We start from the raw sequence: 22,099 nt of genomic DNA on the forward strand, positions 1-22,099 counted from the left end.
TTTGCATTTTCAAGAGTTTGATACCAATTAGTTTACCTATGTTTTAAAAATGTAATTTCTATTTTCTTTTCAACATTGCTGCTTTCTTTTGTTTGTATATTGTATGTATGATGAGATGGGTATGATAGAATCTTAGTTGGAAAGGAACACTATTAGGTTAAAAAATATTGGGCTGACATAACTCATAATGATCATTTAATAAAGACTATTTACAATTCAAAGTAAAAGAGAAAAATGTATGCTTTCTGACATAAGGATATAACTCTATAGTTAACTCTAAACACTTTTTTTAAGGAAAGATGCTGAAGTCTCAGAGCGGGATTCTTTGTGATGATAGAGCTATTGTGTAGTCATCTTTACAATGAGAAAGACGTTTGCTAAAAAGCCAGAGGTGGGGGATGAAGTACCAGTGTGGTCTGAAGGTCACTGGTAGTGTGGGGGCAGACGTGGTGGCATGCTGAAGCAGTGGCTGGATGGCTGGCATCTGCCAGGAAAGAAAAACGACACGAAGATCTATCTATTTTCCTCATGGGTTTTGAAAACAACAACCCAAACCAACAATGTTTATTTTGATTATTTGTTTTGCCATTTACAACGAAATTTAACTTTGTTAAGTGGACTTTTATCAGCTTCATTTGTACATGAGACAAATGTTGGAGACTCATTAATTGAACTTATAAAAAACAGTTATGAAAATAGCCCATTTCACAGTCAAAAATAGCTGAGAATATTCCTTTTATTAAAATAATTAAATAGACTTTAAAAAATAGTTTATAGTTTAGAAACTTAAAATATGAACTATGTTTTTATTCTGTCAGATGTTCTTACATGGATGGTTTAAATTCAGAATACTTTTGGTACTTCTTTTAAGTAATAGCTTTGTATTGCATTGCTTTTCATAGTAACCTTTTGGGGGAATAACTTGGTGTTAAATGCAGTCTTAATGTGTTGTTACTAATGAGCCACAAATTAGCAAATATCAGAATTATAAAACCCAACACATTTCCTTGACTCTAATATGAATAGCTGTTTCTAAGGGGAATGATAGAGACTACTGTTGAGCTTTTTAAAGTGTTGTCTGTTAGCTTGCTTGGTGCTCTGCTTGATGGCTGTCATAAATACTAGAGAGCAGCTTTGTTTCGTGTCACTTGGCACCAGAGAGGTTAATGGATGTGTGAGTTATTCCTGTTCATGTGCCTTGTGTTTTAAACTAGCACATACATTTGAGACACCATTCAAAAGTGAAGGTGGAAACATCTCAATTCTTATTCAAAGTGAAAGGCAGCTGATAGAGGTAGATACTCACTGTGGCTTTTCTGTGAGTGGTGCAGACGCTCAGGGAGCCATTGAGGTCCCTGGCCCAGGGTGAGCAGGACAAGCCACAGTTACTTCCCAGGTCACAGTTAGGAGCTTCTTTGGCAGTTTTAGAGAAGACCCTTCCAAGAACATAAGTGGGAAAGAGAATCTCAAATGTTCGGGTTTTTTCTTCCAGAGTTTACTTTGTGGAATTATAAATTGCTGACCTAGAAAATCCCAACAGTTTTCTTTAAAGTTTTCTTCAAAAACCCTGTGAAAAAGTAATTATTTACTCATATTATCACCAAACTTTATGGATCTCCTGCCATTAAAACAAAGTGAGTCCAAAAAAAAAAAAAAAAAAAAGTGAGTCCACACGTTCAATGGTGCTTCCCGTTCGGCCAGACACAGCACAGCACTCAGGTTTGACTTCATCAGCTATTTCCGACTGCGACAGCTCACGGCCACTACTGGAAGAGCTGAAGTAGGGTTTTCTCCAGGAGCAGGAGGCATCACGAGGCCAAGCAGTTTCTTCAGTAAATGTATTTCAAAGGAAGGAAAGCAAGCCAGTCTTTCTGTACTTTTTTTTTTTCCCTGAAATTTCTCAGTAATTTCCAGGCTGAGTACTCATTCACCTTTCAGGCAAGCTGGCTGACCACTGCAGATGTCCTGTTTGGTTAGGATTATCTCAGCCCTCCAGGTGGCTAAAACGTACTTTGGTTTCTCATGACTTGAAAATGTAATTATATAATCAGACCATGTTTATAATACTCCCAGGACTATTTTCTTTCCGTCATCGATTTTGGAAAATTCTCAGCCTCGAGTCTTTCTTCCCTTTCTGGGATTCTGGTTGTGTTTATGTGAGACCTTCTCACCATGCTCCCGTGTGTCTCTTATGTTCTTTCCGAAGAACGTTCTTTTCACCTTTTCTTTTGCTACACTTATTTAGTCAACATTGCCTAGGACCTTGACCTTCAAATCCTGGTTTCCTCAGTAGCTCTCCAGTGTTTGACCTTTAAAATATATTTCTAGTGCTTGACCTGACTTTTCTGGTTGTTCTCTGTAGGAAAATGGTCTTCTTTCTATAGGCTGGTCTCTAATTGCCAGAAGCAGAAATTCTAGAATTACTTTGTAAAAGGCAAATTGGATCCTGTCTTTGAGGTAAAACCTCACTGCCCAGCCATTGTGCAGGGAAACAGCATGCCGTGTCACAGGGCTGACAGGCTCTCTTCAGCTGTGTCTGATCTGCCGTTAAGCCCACCTACTGTGGTCGTCAGTTATTATACTTTTAGTGTCATTTTATTCTTTTTAGGAATTTGTTAATTCTCAAGTGAAAGTCTCACCTTGTCATCTGTTTTCTTAAACATATTTATCCACCTGTCTTGTGCCCTCCCCCATCTTACACTCAGATACTGAGTTTTTTCCCAGGCTAAGCCTGAATACTGTCATATTACAATGGTGACAACTTTCAGATGTTTTATTTCTAGGCTGTAGAGACCTTAAAAATGTTTGAAAAAAAGGACAGTAGAGTGAAAAGTGCAGCTGCAACCAACCTGTCATTCCTGTATTATTTGGTAAGTTTTATTTTTTTACAAGTAAGAGTTGATACTATGGTATTTTTCTGTTGCTAAATTCCCACCTGAGGAGAGGCTCCAGTGTGCCCCAGCCACACCCTGATTTGACTCCCACCCTGCAGCCATTTCTTACTTTGAGAATTCTTTGCCACCGAGAGAAACTGGAGACGAAAGGCATTAAATGCCACCAAATAGTACACTTTTGAAGGGTCAGTTCCATGATATGTAAGTTTATCTGTGGTTTAGAAGTTCGGCCCGGAGGCAGTCACTGAGTGTTATGGGACAGGGTGTAGGGATAACACGTGCACAGTGATAGAGGAGCTGGCGGGAAGGTGCCAGGGCTCAAGGACCTTTGCAGCGCTCAGCACTCAGTGACTGGGTGGCAGGCATGTCCTGTGGCCACTAGAAGGGGGACTTCACGCAGCAGCTGCCTCCTCTGTGGGTCCACCGCCAGGTCGCAGGCACCTGGCCAGGGGCAATCTGAGGACGAGCCGGGTATGGAGTGACGTGAGCGAAAACAGCCTGGGACCCCGGGATTTTGCATCAGGCCTGCATCTGATGGCCAGCGAGGCCTGTGGAAAGCAAGGCCGCTGCTTCACATCTGCATTCCGTACGTCCCATAACGTCCCTTCCACTGGCTCTGACAGCCACACAGGGAATGCGGGTCCTGGCCTAACCAAGCTGACAAGGCACAGGCGGACCCGCTACCTGAGACTGGAGAGGTCCGTGTGTTGCACGTGAATGATGGCAGCGAGACGGGGCAAAGATGACCGGTAGCTGGAAATGCAAGGCATCATGGGTGCTGCAGCCAGTCTGATGGGATAGTCAGAGAGTGATGCCTTTGCAGCTACTTCAGTGCCTGGGGCATGGGGAGCACCGTGTTCAGTAAGTAATGACATGGAGTCTGGGCGTTCGGAATGGAGCCGCCTACATGTAAGTAGTGACACAAACTATGAGACTCGAGGTCAGTCATAGGAAACTTGGGTTGCTGAAAGCGCTTGATGAGTACAAGTCTTTTGTAGAATAAGCCAATCAAGACTAAGATATGTGAAATATTTGTTTCTGCTTTTCATATCTGTAATCTCAGAACAGTCAGAAAAAATATTTGATGAACTTTAAAGAATATGTATATATTTTGTACTTTATTTAGGAAAATGAATTTGCACAAGCCAGCAGCTATGCAGATTTAGCTGTGAACTCTGATAGATATAACCCATCAGCTCTCACTAACAAAGGGAATACAGTGTTTGCAAATGGTGACTATGAGAAGGCAGCTGAATTCTATAAAGAGGCTCTAAGAAATGATTCTTCTTGTACCGAAGCACTTTATAATATTGGTAAGTAAAACGGGAAAAATTGATTTATAGAGCTCTAACTTCTTAGGAAGAGGAGTTGACTTCCTTGTAATGAAAAGTGGAAAGGAAGACTTGGATTATAGATTATTTTTAAACTTTTTAATCTGTGTAAAATTTGCACAGATGTTGTCGTTTTGCCTTCTAAAGAGACTTTTCCAATTTCTGTTTCCGCCATGGTGTGTGTGTGAGACTGACTGATTTGGATATTGTAATTGAACTTTTGCCAAACTGATGGGTGGAGAAAAACTCATTTTCTTCCTTTTTAATTATGAACAATTTCAAACATAAAAAAGCACACAGAAAAAATAAACACCTGTGTATCTACTACCCATATTTAACACATTTTAACATTTTGTCATATTTACTTCAGATTGGTTTTAATAAACAAAATGTCATAAGACCTGAAGGCTCAGTACCCCTTTGCCTTCCCTGCCTCTCAGAGGCCACCTGAAATGTTGCCTTTCCTCCTTGTCCCTGAATTTGCCATGTTCCAAACACAGCTTGATGCAATGCAGTGTCTCGTCTTGGATTATTAATGAAGTTCGTTTTCCAGTTTTCTTCTCCCTGCATTTTGGTTTGCATGTTTATTTTATTCTCTTTTGTGTTATGACCTTTCCTCTGATATCTGTGGTCCAGTTGTGTCCTCATATCCAGGAGTGTGCAGCTAACGCTGCGTTGGGGTTCCGATGCATGGGTGAGGCTGATGGACGGGCACCCGGCCGCAGGGCCATCTGATCTGTCCTTTGGGAGAACTGCCCGTCAGGCAGGTATACCTCTCCTCTCCTACCAGCAGGAAAAAGGAAGCTCTGGCTGGGCCGGGGGAGAAGAGGTGACAGATTAGCGATTTTAGGTACAGTCAAGGAGGGCCTCACTGAGGACCTCCTTACCGCCATAGTGGAAGGGTGGGAGGGCAGGACCATTTGGGTGTCTGGGAAAAGAGCATGACTGACAGAGAGAACTGGACAGAAAAGGCCTTCATGCAGGAGGTGCCTAGATACGTCTTTATCCTCTTTATGTGTTTTAAATACTTGTCCTAGTCCATTGCCTGACTTTTGACTTTATAATTTCTTTTGTCAAACAGAATTTTTCAATTTTTTATATAATCAAATTTGGCTTTTTGAAAATTTGTGGCTTCATTTGTTTATTGCTTTATGAAGCCCTTCCCTAACCCATGATTTTTCCTATATTTTTTCATAGTTTTACAGCTTTTTGTTTATTTAGTTTTAAAATAAATTTTGAATTTATTCAAAACAGCAATAAATTCAAAATAGGAATCTACATTTTTTTCTTTCCTTTAATTGCGGAATATTGGGGTGACAGTGTATTTCTCCAGGGCCCATCAGCTCCAAGTCGTTGTCCTTCAATCTAGTTGTGGAGGGCACAGCTCAGCTCCAAGTCCAGTCGCCGTTTTCAATGTTTAGCTGCAGGGGGCACAGCCCACCATCCCATGTGGGAATTGAACCGGCAACCTTGTTGTTCAGAGCTCGCGCTCTAACCAACTGAGCCATAGGCCACCCCTACATTTTTGTTTATGCATAGACAGTTGTCCTAGCACCATTTACTACTAGACCCTTAGTCCTTACTGATTTCCAATGCCCATTAACTAAATTCTTTGAGTCAATTTTGATACTGTTTATTCTGTTATATTAATCTGTTTGTCTGTTCACCTCCCCACTATGCTCAAAAATCACTGAAGTTTTATATTTATAGCATATTTTGGTGCCTGCCAAATATTAGTGGAACATCCCTGCCCCCACCTCGTTGTTCTTTTAAGAAATTCTGTTCATCTTTGTTTTCTCTTCTGGGTGAATATTTATGTCCTTTTAAAAGTTCACTCTGTTACTTTAAGAAAATACTTATTCCTTTTCTTTTTTCCTCTCCTTTTCAAGGCCTTACCTATAAGAAGCTAAACCGGCTCGATGATGCTTTGGACTGCTTCCTAAAGCTCCATGCAATCCTGAGGAACAGTGCCCAAGTTCTGTACCAGATAGCCAACATGTATCTTATGTGCCAAGTTTGGGCCACTGCTAATTCACTCAGTTGGTGGCCGAGTGCCATTATTAAGTGAGCTTAACCAATGAAGTAATTGATGAGGCTAACATTTTAAAACCCAACTATCAGATTAATTACCGTGTGATGAAAATATTTGAGTGATCCTGTTTTCCTTCTTTTTTAAAAAAATTATTTATTTTCAATTACAGTTGACTTTCCGTATTATTTTATATTAGTTTCAGGTATACAGCGTAGTGGTTAGATATTTATATAATTTAGGAAGTGATTCCCTTAATAAGTCTAGGACCTACCTGGCACCATACATAGTATTACAATAATTCCCTATGCTGTACTTTACATCCTCATAACTATTTTGTTAACTACCAATTGTACTTCTTAATCCCTTCCACTTTCTCACCCAGCCCCCAAACCCCCGTCCCCTCTGGCAACCATCACTTTGTTCTCTGTATCTATGAGTTTGTTTCTGTTTTGTTTGTTTGCTTATTCTGTTCTTTAGATTCCACCTATAAGCAAACTCACATAGCATGTGTCTTTCTCTGTCTGACATACTCCACTCAGCACAATCCCCTCCAGATCCATCCATGTGGTCACAGATGGTGAGATTCCATTCTTTTTTACAGCTGATGAGTGATCCTGTTTTAAAAGATCATTTGCATTGTAAGAGGAATTGTTTAAAGGTAAAAACTACTTATGAATTTTTGGGAATAATCATGGAAGTAATTGAGTATGACATGTTGGGTCCACATAAGCTATTCATTGAACGTAAATTAGTTGCTTTCGAATGTATTAACTCTGAGTCTTGTAGGGTATTTTTGAAGCAGTTACTTATTAATTAAAAGGAAGATATTGTTTATTAGTGATTAGTACTACTGATTGAATTTGGATGATTTGTTTTATTTGTTGCAGTTAACATTCAGATTTAGGGGATAGAACTCTCCGAAGGCCTTTCCCCTCCGTAGTTGTGCAGTAGTTTGTGTGAACTCACTCATGCATTCTGTCCCCTCAGTAGCCGCTCATAGACTGTATTTTGCTTAGGACTCTGGGGACTGCTGAGATATAAAGCGTTGCTTTTGTGTCATGTCTTCTTCAGCTCTTAGTTTTCTTTAGTTGTTTCCCCACCCCCTTGGTTGGAAGAGCAAAAATCTGTTCATGTTTTTAATGCCTTTGACACTAGTTGAAAAATGCTTTAATTTTTCTCCTTATTTTAAAAATAATAAGCTTTGACAACATTGGGAGGAATTAAAATCTTATGTAGGTTTTTAAGTTATCTTGATAAATATTTTATACAAATATGTTTGGACAAAAGGATATTATGAAGTGTCCCATTAATATTTTTAAGTCCTAACTGTGGTACTTTTAGTAGAGTAGATAAAAAGTTTTCTATAAAAATTTTTAGTTTTAGAGCAGGTGGCTTCATAGTTATTCCTGTTAGCCTTTTTGTTTTGTCCATTTAATTTCTCTGAAATTGCCAGTGTCTTGATATGATAGTGCCCAGTTCATGATGGGTTTGGATCTGGTGAAGTAAATAATATGTTTAAGTGTATTTAATACATTTCCTTATTTTTATGTTTTTAGTATGATATCATTTTTCACCAATAAAAACATAATTCTTTTTCAGTAAAACTTTGGATTGGAATATTTTTTTATTTTATTGAGACATCTAACATAAAAATAAATAGTAAATGGTCAATAAGTATTGGTGTGAACAAGTTTTCTGAGTGTATGCAGAAGACCTACAAGGCACAAAAGCTGTAAAAAAAAAAAAAAAAAAAGAACTCCCTATTTGGGGCTTATAATCGAATTAGGGAAAACTCACAGGAAAATACATCAAACTATTCCCTGAATATGTTGAGCATGTTAAGAAGGGAGGATAATGAATACAACATTCAGTCACTTTTATTGAGGACACATTTTGGACAGTGCTCTGAACAAAACGGCAGACTGATAATCCTACTGGAAATCTGGAAGTTGATCGTGGTGGACAGTAATGCAGTGAAAGGAAAGGCTGAGTGTACGTACGGAACAAGAGAGTTGTTCACAGTACTGCTCGTCGTCAGCCTGGGGAGACTGGAGTAGGTAGTATTAAATAGCTCACTACTATAGGCTAAGGAATGTTTTTATTAGGTTTGCTTATTGATCAATGAATTCAGAAAAATTGTGTTACCCTTAACTGAAATTGTCCAAGATATGAATTAATGGAAGATCCCAATCAAGCTATTGAGTGGTTAATGCAGCTGATCAGCGTTGTTCCCACGGACTCTCGAGCTCTGTCTAAGCTAGGAGAACTGTATGACAGCGAGGGGGACAAGTCCCAGGCCTTTCAATATTACTACGAGGTGGGTGTGCAATCTCACTTCCCTTCTACTTTCTAGCTTTTATGAATTGTTATAAAAAAGGCAGCAGACCTTCTAATTTATAAAATTTAGAAATGCTTATGAGCTTTTAAACAAGTATTGATTTAAAGTAAAGCATTTGTGGAATATAAAGTTCATTTTTGACTAATTTTAATAAAAATGAAATAAAAAGTACAAACTCATTTTTATCTTGAAGCATGATTTTCATCCCTTTTTGATTCTGTTACATATTTAATTTGATTCAGACTGCATCCAAAAGATAATTATAGGAGTTGAAAAATGTGTCAAATCTAATGTTTTCTAAATCTTGTGTAGTTTAAAAATCTTGTAAAGTGCTTATGACAGCTCATGCCTCTTTATTAAGAAAGTTCACATCGGATAAACTTATCTATTCAATGGGTAATATGTTCAGGGAGTACACTACACGTTGCCACTGAAATTGTACTGTCGCGTTCTGTGTTTTGCAGTCGTACAGGTATTTCCCTTCTAACATCGACGTCATTGAGTGGCTTGGAGCATACTACATTGACACCCAGTTTTGTGAGAAGGCCATTCAGTACTTCGAAAGAGCTTCTCTCATACAGTAAGTGGCTGTTAGGGCTGTGTCAAACTAAACGTGTCCTGGCGGGGTTTATGATCCATACTGTTAGAATCTGACAGACACATGTTTGTGAGCAAATATTCGTGAACATTCCATTTTCTTGTATTATATTCCTTTTTCCTTGATCCTTATTGTGACAAATATGTTTCCTTTTTATGCAAAAGTTTTTTTCCATTTTTTTTATTAGTTTCAGGTGCACAAGACAAAGTAATACTTAGACGTTTATCATTTCAAAAGTTTTTAAAATACCTTTTTTAAGGTACTTTTTTTTTTCTTACTCACATCTCAGCAAAAAAGTATTATTTCTTTATGAATCAGAAAATGACGATCTCAGTCCTAGGACAAAGTTTTATTTCTGAAATAAGTTTCAATTTATAATTGATATACACTGTATATTAAAAATTAAATTTTTTAAAGGTGTCTTTAATTTCCTATCAGAATGGTTTGTGCATGTATGATTCAAAAATAATTGGAATATAACCTATTCTGTTTTGTATTTGGCCAGATTTAATTTTAACATTAAATATGACTTTGAGTCATTTGAATGGTAAAGGAATGCTTAATAATTTGAGTGACCTCTGTGTAGAATTTGTATTAGGCAATTAATTTTTATGACAGTTGCTTCACATAAATATATTGAGAATTATAAAACTAACAAGCATAGGGGGATGGTTTTTAGTTTAATTATGTGCTTGAGACTAAAGCTACATAGGTAACACACTGGAACTTTTCTGTTACACTTGGTACTAATGCTAAGCCTAGCCGTTAGCTCAGGTAGACCCTTCCTCCTTTGAGGCGCCATCTGCTTGTTCCAAATGTAACTCCTACGTGTGATGTCACATGCAGTGTGGTCTAGTTGGTGCCCTTTCTCTCTGTGCCACCAGTAGTCTAGCCGCACAAGTCTTGAACACCTCAACTTTACTGACTTTTGTGTCCTCTGCAGGTTAGCCCCCAAATCTCACCTGACCCTGATTACCACCAGCACATTTTTACCAGTAAAATCTTCCAGTGTAACATCCAGCAGTCTGAACCTAACCTTCCCTCTTCCACACCCCTCCTCTGCAGTGTGCCTCTCTTTCGTAAGACTGAGACTCCAGTCTCTTGACCTTCTTTTCTCTCGCAGTCTCTCCTGGCGTTGGTTTTGAGCCTGTCCCTTTCAGGCTCCTTAATCGATCACAGCTGTGCTCTTTCTTGCCAACATCCTTGGTTGCTTTTTTTTTTTTCTCTTGCTTTGCTGCCCCATCCGTCCCCCAAAATGTCATGGGTTAATCCAACCCTTCCTTGGGCTCCTGTACTCAGCCTGGGAAGATCCCTTGGGCGTAAATGACGTGAGCAGATGGTCTGAGACAGACATGAGTGTGTTGTGTGAACTCTTATCATCAGTCTGAAGCATTTCTAGATAACCTCCTCTATTTCCCTCACAGATCCCCTCAGTTTTTCACTCCAGTTTCCCAGGAGACGGAGCCTTTTCTAGGACCTCCTGTAACATCTCCCTGCCCTTGCTTTTTTGTAAATTGCTTTCACATGAACCTGGCTTTGCCACCTTCTGTCCGAATGACGGAGACATTGAGTACGGGTCAGTTACCTGTTCACTTCCGGAGCATTTATTTTCTGTGCGATACATCCTAATGTCTACTTTCCTCTTCTTTTCTGTGCTAAGACTTCTGCTTGTCGTGTAAGCCGTACGCGATGGAGGTGTGAGCTCCGTGGGGGTTATGGGTGGTTGTTTGCTCCATCTGGCTTCGTGAGCAGGTTCTGAAACAGGTGGTAGCAATGGTTATACAACTTTACGGATGGAATTAATGCCACTGACTCGTATACCTGGAAGTGGTTAATGTGGAAGACTTCTTATTCTACCTACTTTGATCATGATTTTAAAATTATTAATGTCATGTCCCATAAACTTTTGAATCACATACTTTAACGGGTGAATTATGTTACATGAATTATATCTCAAAAGATGCTATCAAATGATACATGCTCTGTGCTCATGTCCAGTTCAGAAACAGGCTCGGTGGACAGGTAATAGTGAGGAGGGTGGTCTCCTCCACAGGTGAGCCGGGAGCGGTGCGAGGGGTGTATAGGAGGCGTCTGGGGTTGGCGGCGTCCCCTTTCTGGGACTGCAGGGCGGTGACCGAGTATTCACTTCATGAGAATTTATGGAGCTGTGTAGCTTTGTTTTGTGTACTTCTCCATGTGTTATACTTCACAATTAAAGATTTCAAAGTCAAAGAAAAAAGGCAATATGAGCAAAGAAAGGCAGTGCTCCCCCCCGCCCCAGGGAGCCATTTGGAAATGTGGGAGCAGGGGCATTTTATGGTTGTTACGATGGATAGGAATGCGCTGTGGGTACCGGGCGGCAGCCACCCAGGATGGAACATTCAGTAATGTGTCAAGGACTTGCACAGTGACCGGTGTCACCCAAAATGCCGGTAGCACCTTTCACCAAACACTGTATTAGAACATGTTAATAGTATGGTTTTGTCACTGAGATGTCATCTGAAAACTCTGCAGTCCTTTCTCAGGCTGTTTAGCGAAGAGTGCCAGCCTGGCTGATGCCATTCAGGTAGCTGGAACAGGCCGCGGTGAGGACCTAATTGTTCCAGAAGCCACTCCTCACTTCATCCTGCAGTTTCATTTTACCCCTTGGACTCCTGGGCGACCTCTGGGGGCGAGGGCACAGCTGCTTCTCAGGTCCCAGTCTGCCGTCCTGTTGCCAAGCCGCCTCACCCCTGGTGACTCCAGTTCCCGAGCATTCCTGGTTATTTTCAGGGACAGGTGTGCTGCCCCTCAGTATACCCTCTGGAGCCCTGGAGGCTTACCTGCCCTGCCTGACTGAAGGCAGCTCACATCTGCTTCCTCCATCACCTGTCATTTGTATGTGGTTTTGTACGGTTCGTGTTTCATCTGAGATGGAGTTTGATTTTGCTTTTCTTCTCCTCCTTGTTTTTGGGGGTTCATTTCCAGAAAAGACATTGTAGGTAAAAGGTCTTGACTCTGCCATCCTGAAACCAAGCTTGCTTGTCTTTCAGGTGCTTATTCCAAATACAGAGATAATTCTTCCCGGGGAGAGTTTTCAAACTGCATCCTCATTGCTTTGTGGAAGTGTAAAATAAAGGATTTCTACAGGGTCTGGTACTGGTACATTCTATGGGGGAGTAACCAGAGACATAGCTCTTAACCTTTCCTGGTCTCAGTTTCCTTTTCGTTTAATGTGAATGGGTGGAATGAAATGCTACCTGAGGCCACGTCTGTTTCTAAAATTCTATTGTTCTCTAACTTAAATCCAAGTCACTGCGGATTTAAAACCCTTAAAGCCTTTAGTACAGCTCTATATTCATTAGACTGTGCTCGGCACCTTCTAACCAATTGGCTGGGATTGTTTCGGTGCATTATATTAGATCATATGTCTTACATATGCTATCTGTAAAACAGTGGTCTTTTCCTTTGCTGTGAGGATTGAGGAGAAAGTAGGCATTCATCCAAGAAATAAATTTGGTTTGTTATTTCTAAACCAGGTTCTGATGGTAAACCCAAAATAAAAGAGACAAGCTAGAACAGTTAGCCTTTTTTCTGCTTTTATGCAGAACGCTCCTGTTCTGAGCTCTCCCCAGTTCCTGAGGGTAGCAGAAGGCACAGGAATTTAATTGTGAAGATTAATAAAATACAATTACCTCGTGCCCTCAGTTGTTCCTGTGTTACCTTTATTAGACATGGAAGCTTATCAGCTGTTCTAGCGCATACAATAGTTGATGATGGCACAGGTCACATCAGTGCCAATGGAAGTAAGCAGTGTCACGGGTCATCCGTACTTATGAGCAATGGGATTCATAATCCAGAATGTCACCCAGTCTTTTATTACCATCAATTCACTGGGCCACTGTAGTGGACACAAAGATTAATCCGTTTTCCCCAGGAGGCTGCGTGAACATACATGCACACACTACTTGACAGCTGTTCCAGTGGCTAGTATCTGAATTTCCCAGTAGGTGGCATTCATGAATTGAGGCTTTCTGGAAGAAGAAAAACGAAGTGGTTATAATAGTAACTGATGTTTATTGTTTACCTATATTGTGTTTATTAACCCATACAACAACCCTCTGAATAGGTACTATCATCCCCATTTTATAGATGAGGAAATAGAGGCATAAGTTTTGATAACTTTCACATTCACAGAATTAATAGATTTCCAAACTGAAAATCGCACTCCTAAACTGAAGGAAGGAAATAATGACGATATGTGTTGAATATGCACAGGAGAGGTAGTCAGTGAGTGATGGTCACCCAATGTGTACCAGGCATCACGCCAGGCCCAGGTGCAAAGATGGTGCTGCTCAGGAATTCACGGTTTCATGAGAAACCTAAGTAACACTGCAGTATGGAGAGTGCAGTGCTGGAGACACTGCCATGCTCGTCCAGCCCATGGATAGGCCCATCTGCACGGGAGGTGGTGGCGGGTACAGATTGGGGTCTAGATGTGCAGCGTGTGGGGGACCGTGCTCCTGTCTGTATTTGCGGTGGCAGGAACTTTCAGGCAGGGCATGGTGGAAGACATGTGGGAGAGGCAGAAAACCACCAAAAGTGAATGAGCTGCATTGGGATGGTCATGCAGTGGGAGGGCAGGTGACGGCTTTTAAGGAGGGAAATAATACGTATGTTATGTAGGTCACAGCGCATGGCTGGGTAGGCAGTGCACTTGTGCTTAAGTAACTTGCCCAAGTTGCAGGGCTCTGATTTAAACCCAGAGCTATCAGATTCTGAAGCTGGTAAGTTTGGCATCAAACTGAGTAGGAACCAAGACTCCTGTCTTTGAAGCCATCAAGTAAATAGATGGGAGATTCTAGAAAGATGTGAGAAGAGCATTAAATTATTCCCTACTCTTTTATTTCTTCAGATATTGTTTTTCTTACATATATATATTTTTTTAATTTTAGGGGAAGTGTGTTTCTCCAGGGCCCATCAGCTCCAAGTCATTGTCCTTCAATCTAGTTGTGGAGGGCGCAGCTCAGCTCCAAATCCAGTCGCCGTTTTCAATCTTTACTTGCTGGGGACGCAGCCCACCATCCCATGCAGGAATTGAACCGGCAACCTTGCTGTTGAGAGCTTGCGCTCTAACCAACTGAGCCATCCGGATGCCCCTCTTAGATATTTTTAATAGCAGTCTTTAGAAATCCTGCCGGATGGTTATTTATTTTAGAAAATAAATTCATTTTTAAGGGGGAAAAAAAGGATGAAGAGAATTATTTTTACCCTGTCTTTAGTTGAAGCCTAGTTGTTCAAATACGAGGTCAAAAATTGGGAGCTGAATTTGCAAGCCTACGCCTGGGAGATAAGTGCTAGCCTTAGGTTCTAAGCCTACGTGTAAGATTGTGGCTACGGTGATGGTGCTGTTTAAAATGGGATGCAGTCATCTTAACAAACAGTTTAAGTGGTCTCATAAAAATATCTCAATGAAGGCATGCACTGGATTGAAGGACTTTTAAATTTAAATTTCCTAATCTAAATATGACAGATACCGTAGTAATGAAGGAAATTGTACAAATGCTATTTTCAATAATGCAGATGACCTAATCAAAGGTAAAAAGTAGTTGGAAGATAGTATAGATCTGTAACTTTATGAAACCCACTGTCACGGATCATTTGTCTAATCTCTAATTTCATGTCATTTATTTCTTTTATAGGCCCACACAGGTGAAATGGCAGCTGATGGTAGCTAGTTGTTTTAGAAGAAGTGGTAAGTACTTTCATTTTATTAATTTTTAATATATTTCGCTTCTTTCTGTCTTTTAGGTAATTGTGCATAGAATGTGTTTCAATTTCATGTATTTGTTTATTAAAACATTAACTTGATAACTATGCATACATATTTGAAGTATATATGAAAAACATAATAATTACTACAACAGGAAAAGTTATGCTTAGAAAGCAAATCTTAGTCATGTATTCTCACACCACGGTTAAAAACGGATTTATTATTTCTCAAAGTTAACATGTAATCATTTTTAAAGTTAGCCACACAAAATAGGCATCCTGTACACATCAATTTATATTTCTGTTTTCTATCACCTCATTCTAAATGTCCTTGTGTGTTCTGCCACATTAATGAGCCTGTCACAACCTGTGAAACCTGAGGAAAGTCCAGGACTGGAACAGCTGGGGCTGTTTTGATACCTAATTGTCACTAGACATGTTCGTTTGTGTTTTCAGCAACCGCTTTTCTTACGTCCTGCACTGCTGACACCCGTCCTGAAGGGTAGTGTCGTTAATAGTTTTGGTCTAACGGAAGTGAACGCTGTTAAAATACTAGAGAGTAAGCAGGGAGATAACTGTTAACAAATGTGTTATCCCTTTTGTAGAGCATACAAATGATAGATACATGAAAAGCAATTCTTCAATCTAAGGCAGCACAGATGTGAAAGTGTTAATTGTGTTCCCAGTGGCGGTTCTTTCTTGACCTCTGTGAGCCCCCTCAGAATGGTGTCAGAATACACACTCAGTGTTGTCCTGAAATCATCGAGAGGGGTGATCTTTAGTGTGACTGTATGTCCTATAGCTATACTGTATACATTATTTCTCTTAGCTGAGTTCTGAATTGCCTGTTCATTTAGTGTCAGTCACATGTAGAGTGAACATGTACGAGGTGTTCTGAATAATTTAAACACATAAACCGTTTTGAGTTATTGAAGATTGGGTTGGAAGAGAAGCTAACATCTATGGAGAACCTGCTGTGTGCTAGCTGCTTCTTATCTCCATTTCTTAATTCTCACAGCGACTCTGAGGTTAGCATAGCCACACCTAGTGAGGCCCCAACAGATTCATAACTTGTTCACTGAGATTTTAGCCAAGCTCATTGACCCCAAATTCTTTTTTCCTATTCTTTGCTGCTGCATGAAACTAAATTATTTTATTACAAAACAAAATATTTTGTATAAACATTTTAATGTTTCAAAAACCTACAAAAAAGTTATTTTTCATCTTTTCCAATTAAGTGAATGACATTAAAATTATTATTGACGGATCTTAATTTTTTTGCCACTAACATATTTAAGAAGGAAAACTAAATCTTAACCACCAACCATTTCCTTCCAGTCTAACTCTTTTCAGATTTATTTTATCTCTACATTTTCTTCCAGAAGTTAATTAAGAATTGTTGTATCCTTGTGGCAAACGTGAAAATCTTCCTGCTAAACCAATTAAATGGTGCCAGTATATTGGATTAAAATTAATATTTTGCTGAATCCTATTAATTGCTATAATCTGCTAGTGTGTTTTTTCCCCTCTCTTTTATTTGTAGGTAACTACCAAAAAGCATTAGATATTTATAAAGACATTCACAGAAAATTTCCAGAAAATGTCGAATGTAAGTAAGATTATGCTTTGTAACTTTAAAAGTATAGGTTCTCACATTTTATGGCTAATATATAATAATTACATTTGCTACAATGATTGTATACATAGATGACAGCCTGTAATTTGTGGGACATGTGTTTAAATATGAGTTTATAGGATCAGAGAATTTGACTATACAAGTCAAATTTTTATAGAATTTAACTATTGATGCATTTAAGGATACTATTGAATTCTCTTCTGTATTCAGTGGAAAACAGTCTGTATTCCCTATCTCACGGTGGATTTGATGCAGCTTAAAGTAGTAATGTGAAATGCTACAACAATGACGACAAATCAAGATCAAGAGAAACACAACATAGCCATATTCATATGCCACGTATTCCTACTAAACAGAATATTTGGCCCTGAATAACCGTGCGGCTAAAGCAAAGAGAAAATAAAGTCTGCTGTGTAGTTTTGACTGTTTATGAGGACATGAAAGCAGTGCCTTCAGAAGACGAAACATTTTTTTCAGCTTTGGAGTCATTCACGTTGCGATGCTGAGGTGGTAGGGAAGGTCACCGGAAGGTGCAGCAGCTGCTTGCTTAACAGCATCCCTACAGCAAGTAAAACAACGTGTGAAGAAACTGTGTGTAGGGTGTCCTTTGGTGACAGTGAACCCAACGCAGCACGTTGCAGCTCCACAAAGATGATTTTTCCAGAGCCAAGTTCCCAGGGGCCCAGCCCATCGCAGGAGGTGCTTCGTGTTCCCTCCTTGGCTGTTTCCTCTGTAAAAGCTCCACAGCAGGTGGCTCGGAGCCAGGCCTTGCTGGTGGCTTAGGAGCAGGGAGTGTCCCAGTGCCAGTCAGGAAACAGGCTCCTTGGGGAGCCTGTCAACCTTTTAAATCACAGATTTCTAGCCCTTCCTACAGAGGTTCTCATTAGGTTCGCAGTAGACCCAGATATCTAATTTTTCCTATTTCTTCTTTGAAAGCTTTTTATTTGATTCTTAATGTCAGTCACATGAGGGAACTGGTGCTTTAGAGATTAAATGAGATAAATGAGATAAAGCAATGACATCTTTTTGGGAAAATGGAGCAACCCAAAAGTCAGCGAGGCAAAAGCCCGCCCCACCGACGCTGGGACTGGGCCATGCGGCGGTAGGAGGCCGGCCTGTGGGCTACAGGTGTGTTAGCAGCATCCTACGTTCTGAAGAACAGAAACGTCCCAGGCGCTGCCAGGTGTACCCGGGGCAGAATTGCTGTTGGGAGAACTGCTGCTGTAGCTCACCCAAGCAAGGCTAAATTTCTTTGTTTCTAAAGAGTTTAAGATTCATTCTAAAAATGAAATGAACTATTACTGTGCCACAGGGACTGTCCAAGATGACTCTGGCCTGGATCCTTTCTAAACAAACGTCATCAGTAGTCCTTCACTATAGTCTTAGGAAAAATATTGGCACCCATGGAAGGGCTTGTTTTTAGCAGGGTGTTTTTCTGGTGAACCCAACAGAAGAATTTAGTCTTAAAAATATTCTTCATTTATCAAAACTTGACCTGCTTTGTTGAGTTACAGATGACATACTAAATTTCAGAGGACATCTAGCAAAGACAATGATTTTTATTTTACGTTAAATATTCCTAAGCCACTCTTTCTGAAGATGGGTAGGTAAGAGGAATAGTTGTGTATTGTTTGTAGAAATTATAGTTACCTTCTTATTATAAATTATTAATGTATACATAGGCAATTTATATGCTAATGTGTGACATTTGAAGTTATTTTACTACTGTTACTTTGCAATACCTTAATGGTCATGAATAGGTCATTTATTTACAAATTTGTATGGTGTGACTACTGTATTGTTACACAGCACTGTTTTAGCACTTTGGATGCAGCAGAAAACAAAACAGATGAAAATCCTTATTCAACCCCAACACACAAATACTGACTATGTCAGAGGAAAAGCAGACACGGAGATAAAGAATATGGGAAGGGCTCTGATTACAGGTGGTATGGTCTGTCCTGTGGGCTGGGCAGTAGATGAGTCCCTTGAAACGCCTACTAGGGTGTCCGTCCTCCCTGGGCAGGAGAGTAAAAGCCGTAGTCGTTTTCAGGAGAGAAACAAACGCTATCAGTGATCAGTGAGCGTCGTTCCTACCTTTGTCCCTGAAGAGAGAGATTATTGATTTGTTGTACTTGAAACATTATGCACAAATACTTTTCTGAATATATTCTTCACACTTTAGGTCTGCGTTTCTTGGTTCGTCTCTGCACAGATATTGGGTTAAAAGAAGTTCAAGAGTATGCAACAAAACTCAAGAGATTGGAAAAAATGAAAGAAATAAGGGAACAGGTATCGCATATGGGTCAAACGTACTATCTGTTAATTTCCAAAATGTCAGCCTCCTGTAGCTCAGCTGAGAGATGTCAGGACTTCTGTCAGTAAAATGAAGTGAAAAGCTTTTTCTGATCTGGCATAAAAGGAAAAAGAATAACCAACATCCTAGTTTTAGGATAAAATTCTGTCAAAAGCAAGTTAACAATAGGAGAAAGTGCAATAGATTCAGGGTAGCCTTTAGTGGATAGTACTAATAGACAAATAATTGTAATTTTCCACAATACAAAATAATTTATTATGTTATAGTTTTAACTTTTAGACTTAATGAATAGGTTAACTTATAGACTTAATTTTAATTGGAGAGTCCTGTGGCCCATGAAAACTAAAAGGCAATCACTTGTATACAACATAGTACTTTTTTATTCTATAGTAGAGCATGGCTCTGAGAATCATATTAATATACATGGAAGCATTTTAAGTTTATTTCTGTGTTCCATACAGTATGTGGAATAATAGTGTTCTTATTTTTATTTCTTTAAAAGAATAATTTCTTCTAAGTGTGAGCCTAGAATATTTAAACGTTTAGCATTATGTTTCAGTGTCTGCCTTTCATAGAAAATATGTTCTTTTAGCTTAGACTATTTGAAGAATTTAATTATCTTGGGTAATTAAATTTAAATTCCATATTTGCTTTCAAAATGTGGTTATCTTGTTTTTGATTTGAAGATGTGACCTAATTGTTTAGTCTTTTTTAAAGTATCATGACATAGATTTTTTACCTTAAAAATCCTTTAATTATCAAGTTGGTATTGAAATGCCATGCTAGGGTATATAGTTAAAACCTGCTATTAAGACCAATTTAATATTATATACCAATTGCTAATTAAATTATGTAACCCATGAGAAAGCTTTTAAAATGTAAACAGGTATAAATGGAAGTTCAAATTATCATAATTGTTATCATAATCACTATTAACTTTGTTTCATTAAGAAGAATCGAAAGGTAGTATATACAGAGGGTGCCAAAAAAATGTATACACATTTTAAGAAAGAAAAATTGTATTAAAATTGTAATACTCAATGTATACTGATAACAAAAGATGAATACAAGTCACATTTGACTTCTGCAATTACAAGAGGTGCTCAAAGTGATTACCATGAGTGTCCAGACACTTCTGATTACAGCGAACTACTGCTTGAGCAATGTTGACTAAAGTGTCCACTTGTATACATTTTTTTGGCACTCACGGTATTATTTATATATAAATATTAGGTTGGTGCAAAGTAGTTGTGGTTTTTGCAATTATTTTTAACCTTTTAAACTGCAATTACTTTTGCACCAACGTAATATATATGTATTATATATATGTAAAACATCCTTTAGAACTCAAGATTAGTTGTTATGTGTATGTGAAGTTACCTAGTATAGAATCATGGATTCTATGGAAAGAGTTAAATTCTTTAAGACTTCATAAGTTTAAGCATCAGTACTCTAAGCAAATTATTCAACAGTGAACACAAAACTAATAGAAATTGTGAATTATATGTAATACACTTATTGTGACTTATAATCGTAAACAGAAAAATTGGTACGAGCATCGCCCCCTCTGCTTTAGTAGACGTCCACTGTTGATCTTTCTGAATAATCCTTGGAGATTTCCTCACAGCTGGTTCACAGGGATCTGAATTCAAGCTTTCCCAGGGACTCCTGGGAAATGAACTTGAACAGCAAAGGCCATAATATTCCCCCTTTACAGAGATTCAGAATGACTCACACACAGTTTTCTTGTAGTTTACCACTTAATTTTCCCATTTACAGAGTGGTGTCTTAGGTTGGGCTATTATTGATACCATCCTGTCTCTTTGATCATTACAAGACCTCACCTTTACATTTGCTTCCTCTGCCCCTTTCCACTTTCCTTTATTGCTTTCTGTCTATGGTGTTAAATTCTTTTTTTTCATCTGACTGACTACTGTGGACTAATATTCATATGGACTACTGAATTTACTATTATAAATGGATCTATGAATGGCATTGAAACTGCTTTTCCTTTCTAATTACTACTCAGCCACTTGGTTCCTCTTCCATCAAAATATTGATATATTCATTGAATATTGTCAACTTTTGCCTATTTCTCTCATAGACCTGACCTCTAATCCTTATATTGTACTTAGGCAAATAATTCCCCAATGGCTTAAGAACTGACACATTCAGATTATGCAGTGTTTATCTTACCTATTCACCCGAGTTCGTAATGTCTCCTGTGCGTGAGCAGTGCCTCTGGGTGGCATGTTACCACTGGTCTCATTGGAATCTGTGTAAACCCGATGTCATTTAGGTGTCTTCTTTCGTCGTAGCTTCTCCTTAATATCTTTCCTTCCAACATTGTTATTCCTTAATCTTTAGCATTAGAGTCACAGTCCTTGTCCACAAAGCACCGTCTTTTCAATTTCCTTGAAATCAATTTTCGTATTATTCTTCAGTCCTTCTCATTACATCTTATGTCATTGAAACGTTTTCCTGATGTTTTATCTCTTATGTTTTGCTTATAAACACAAAATGGAGGGAGAAAGGTAGTGGAGAAGAAAGGCCCTAGGAAGAAGAAAAGAGGGTAAAGAGAAAGAATCTCATAAATCTGAGAGCCAAGTTCTCAGTAATTGTCACGTCCTTGTCCGTTTGTCTCCTTAGATTGTGAGCCCATGAGGCAGGGCACTCTCTCCTGGCTTGTGGGGCGCAGAAAACTCTGCTATTTACGACACAAGATATAATAAAGGAACTTCTGAATTAAGATGCTCTCCTTATCTAAATTTGAACTTCAAATTTCTTGTTACTTTTCGCTGTTTCTTGTTTAGAATCTGTCCCAATACAGACTTAACATTTTTCCTATGTAATTAGAATTTCTTCATAAATCACTGGTAATGCTTGCATGATCCTTGCTGTACCGATGTATTTTTATTTCTTCAAATATTTCCACTTTGTTAGACAATCAAGTGTCTTTTCTATAGTTGGTAACTTTATACATCAAATTTTGGGGTGTCTCTTGCTGAAGCACTGCTGGCCTCTGTGATTATTTGTGGGGGAGCTCTTTCGTGTGGCTGAATGAGAAGTCTTGTGAAACAGTCACGTGAGTGAAACCAGGGTTGTCGCAGGTAATCACAGTGAGCCTTTACCTGGAGCTGCTAAGAGGACGCAGGGTTGACTCCCCATTGTTACCCCTTTCTTCCCTCTGGAAGGTGCTGAC

General features: G+C 39.0%; 1 protein-coding gene across 1 annotated transcript in view; it reads left to right on the forward strand.

Annotated features, from left to right (window-relative positions):
* Positions 1-22,099, forward strand: part of IFT88 (intraflagellar transport 88) — a 97,926-nt gene that overhangs the window by 52,442 nt on the left and 23,385 nt on the right. The window contains 8 exon segments of the mRNA XM_033104738.1: positions 2,784-2,870; positions 4,021-4,207; positions 6,115-6,223; positions 8,424-8,574; positions 9,060-9,175; positions 14,875-14,927; positions 16,488-16,553; positions 18,766-18,872. Coding sequence (XP_032960629.1) covers positions 2,784-2,870; positions 4,021-4,207; positions 6,115-6,223; positions 8,424-8,574; positions 9,060-9,175; positions 14,875-14,927; positions 16,488-16,553; positions 18,766-18,872 — 876 coding nt within the window.

The sequence above is a fragment of the Rhinolophus ferrumequinum genome, chromosome 4 (genome assembly GCF_004115265.2).
Source record: "Rhinolophus ferrumequinum isolate MPI-CBG mRhiFer1 chromosome 4, mRhiFer1_v1.p, whole genome shotgun sequence".
Lineage (NCBI taxonomy): Eukaryota > Metazoa > Chordata > Mammalia > Chiroptera > Rhinolophidae > Rhinolophus > Rhinolophus ferrumequinum.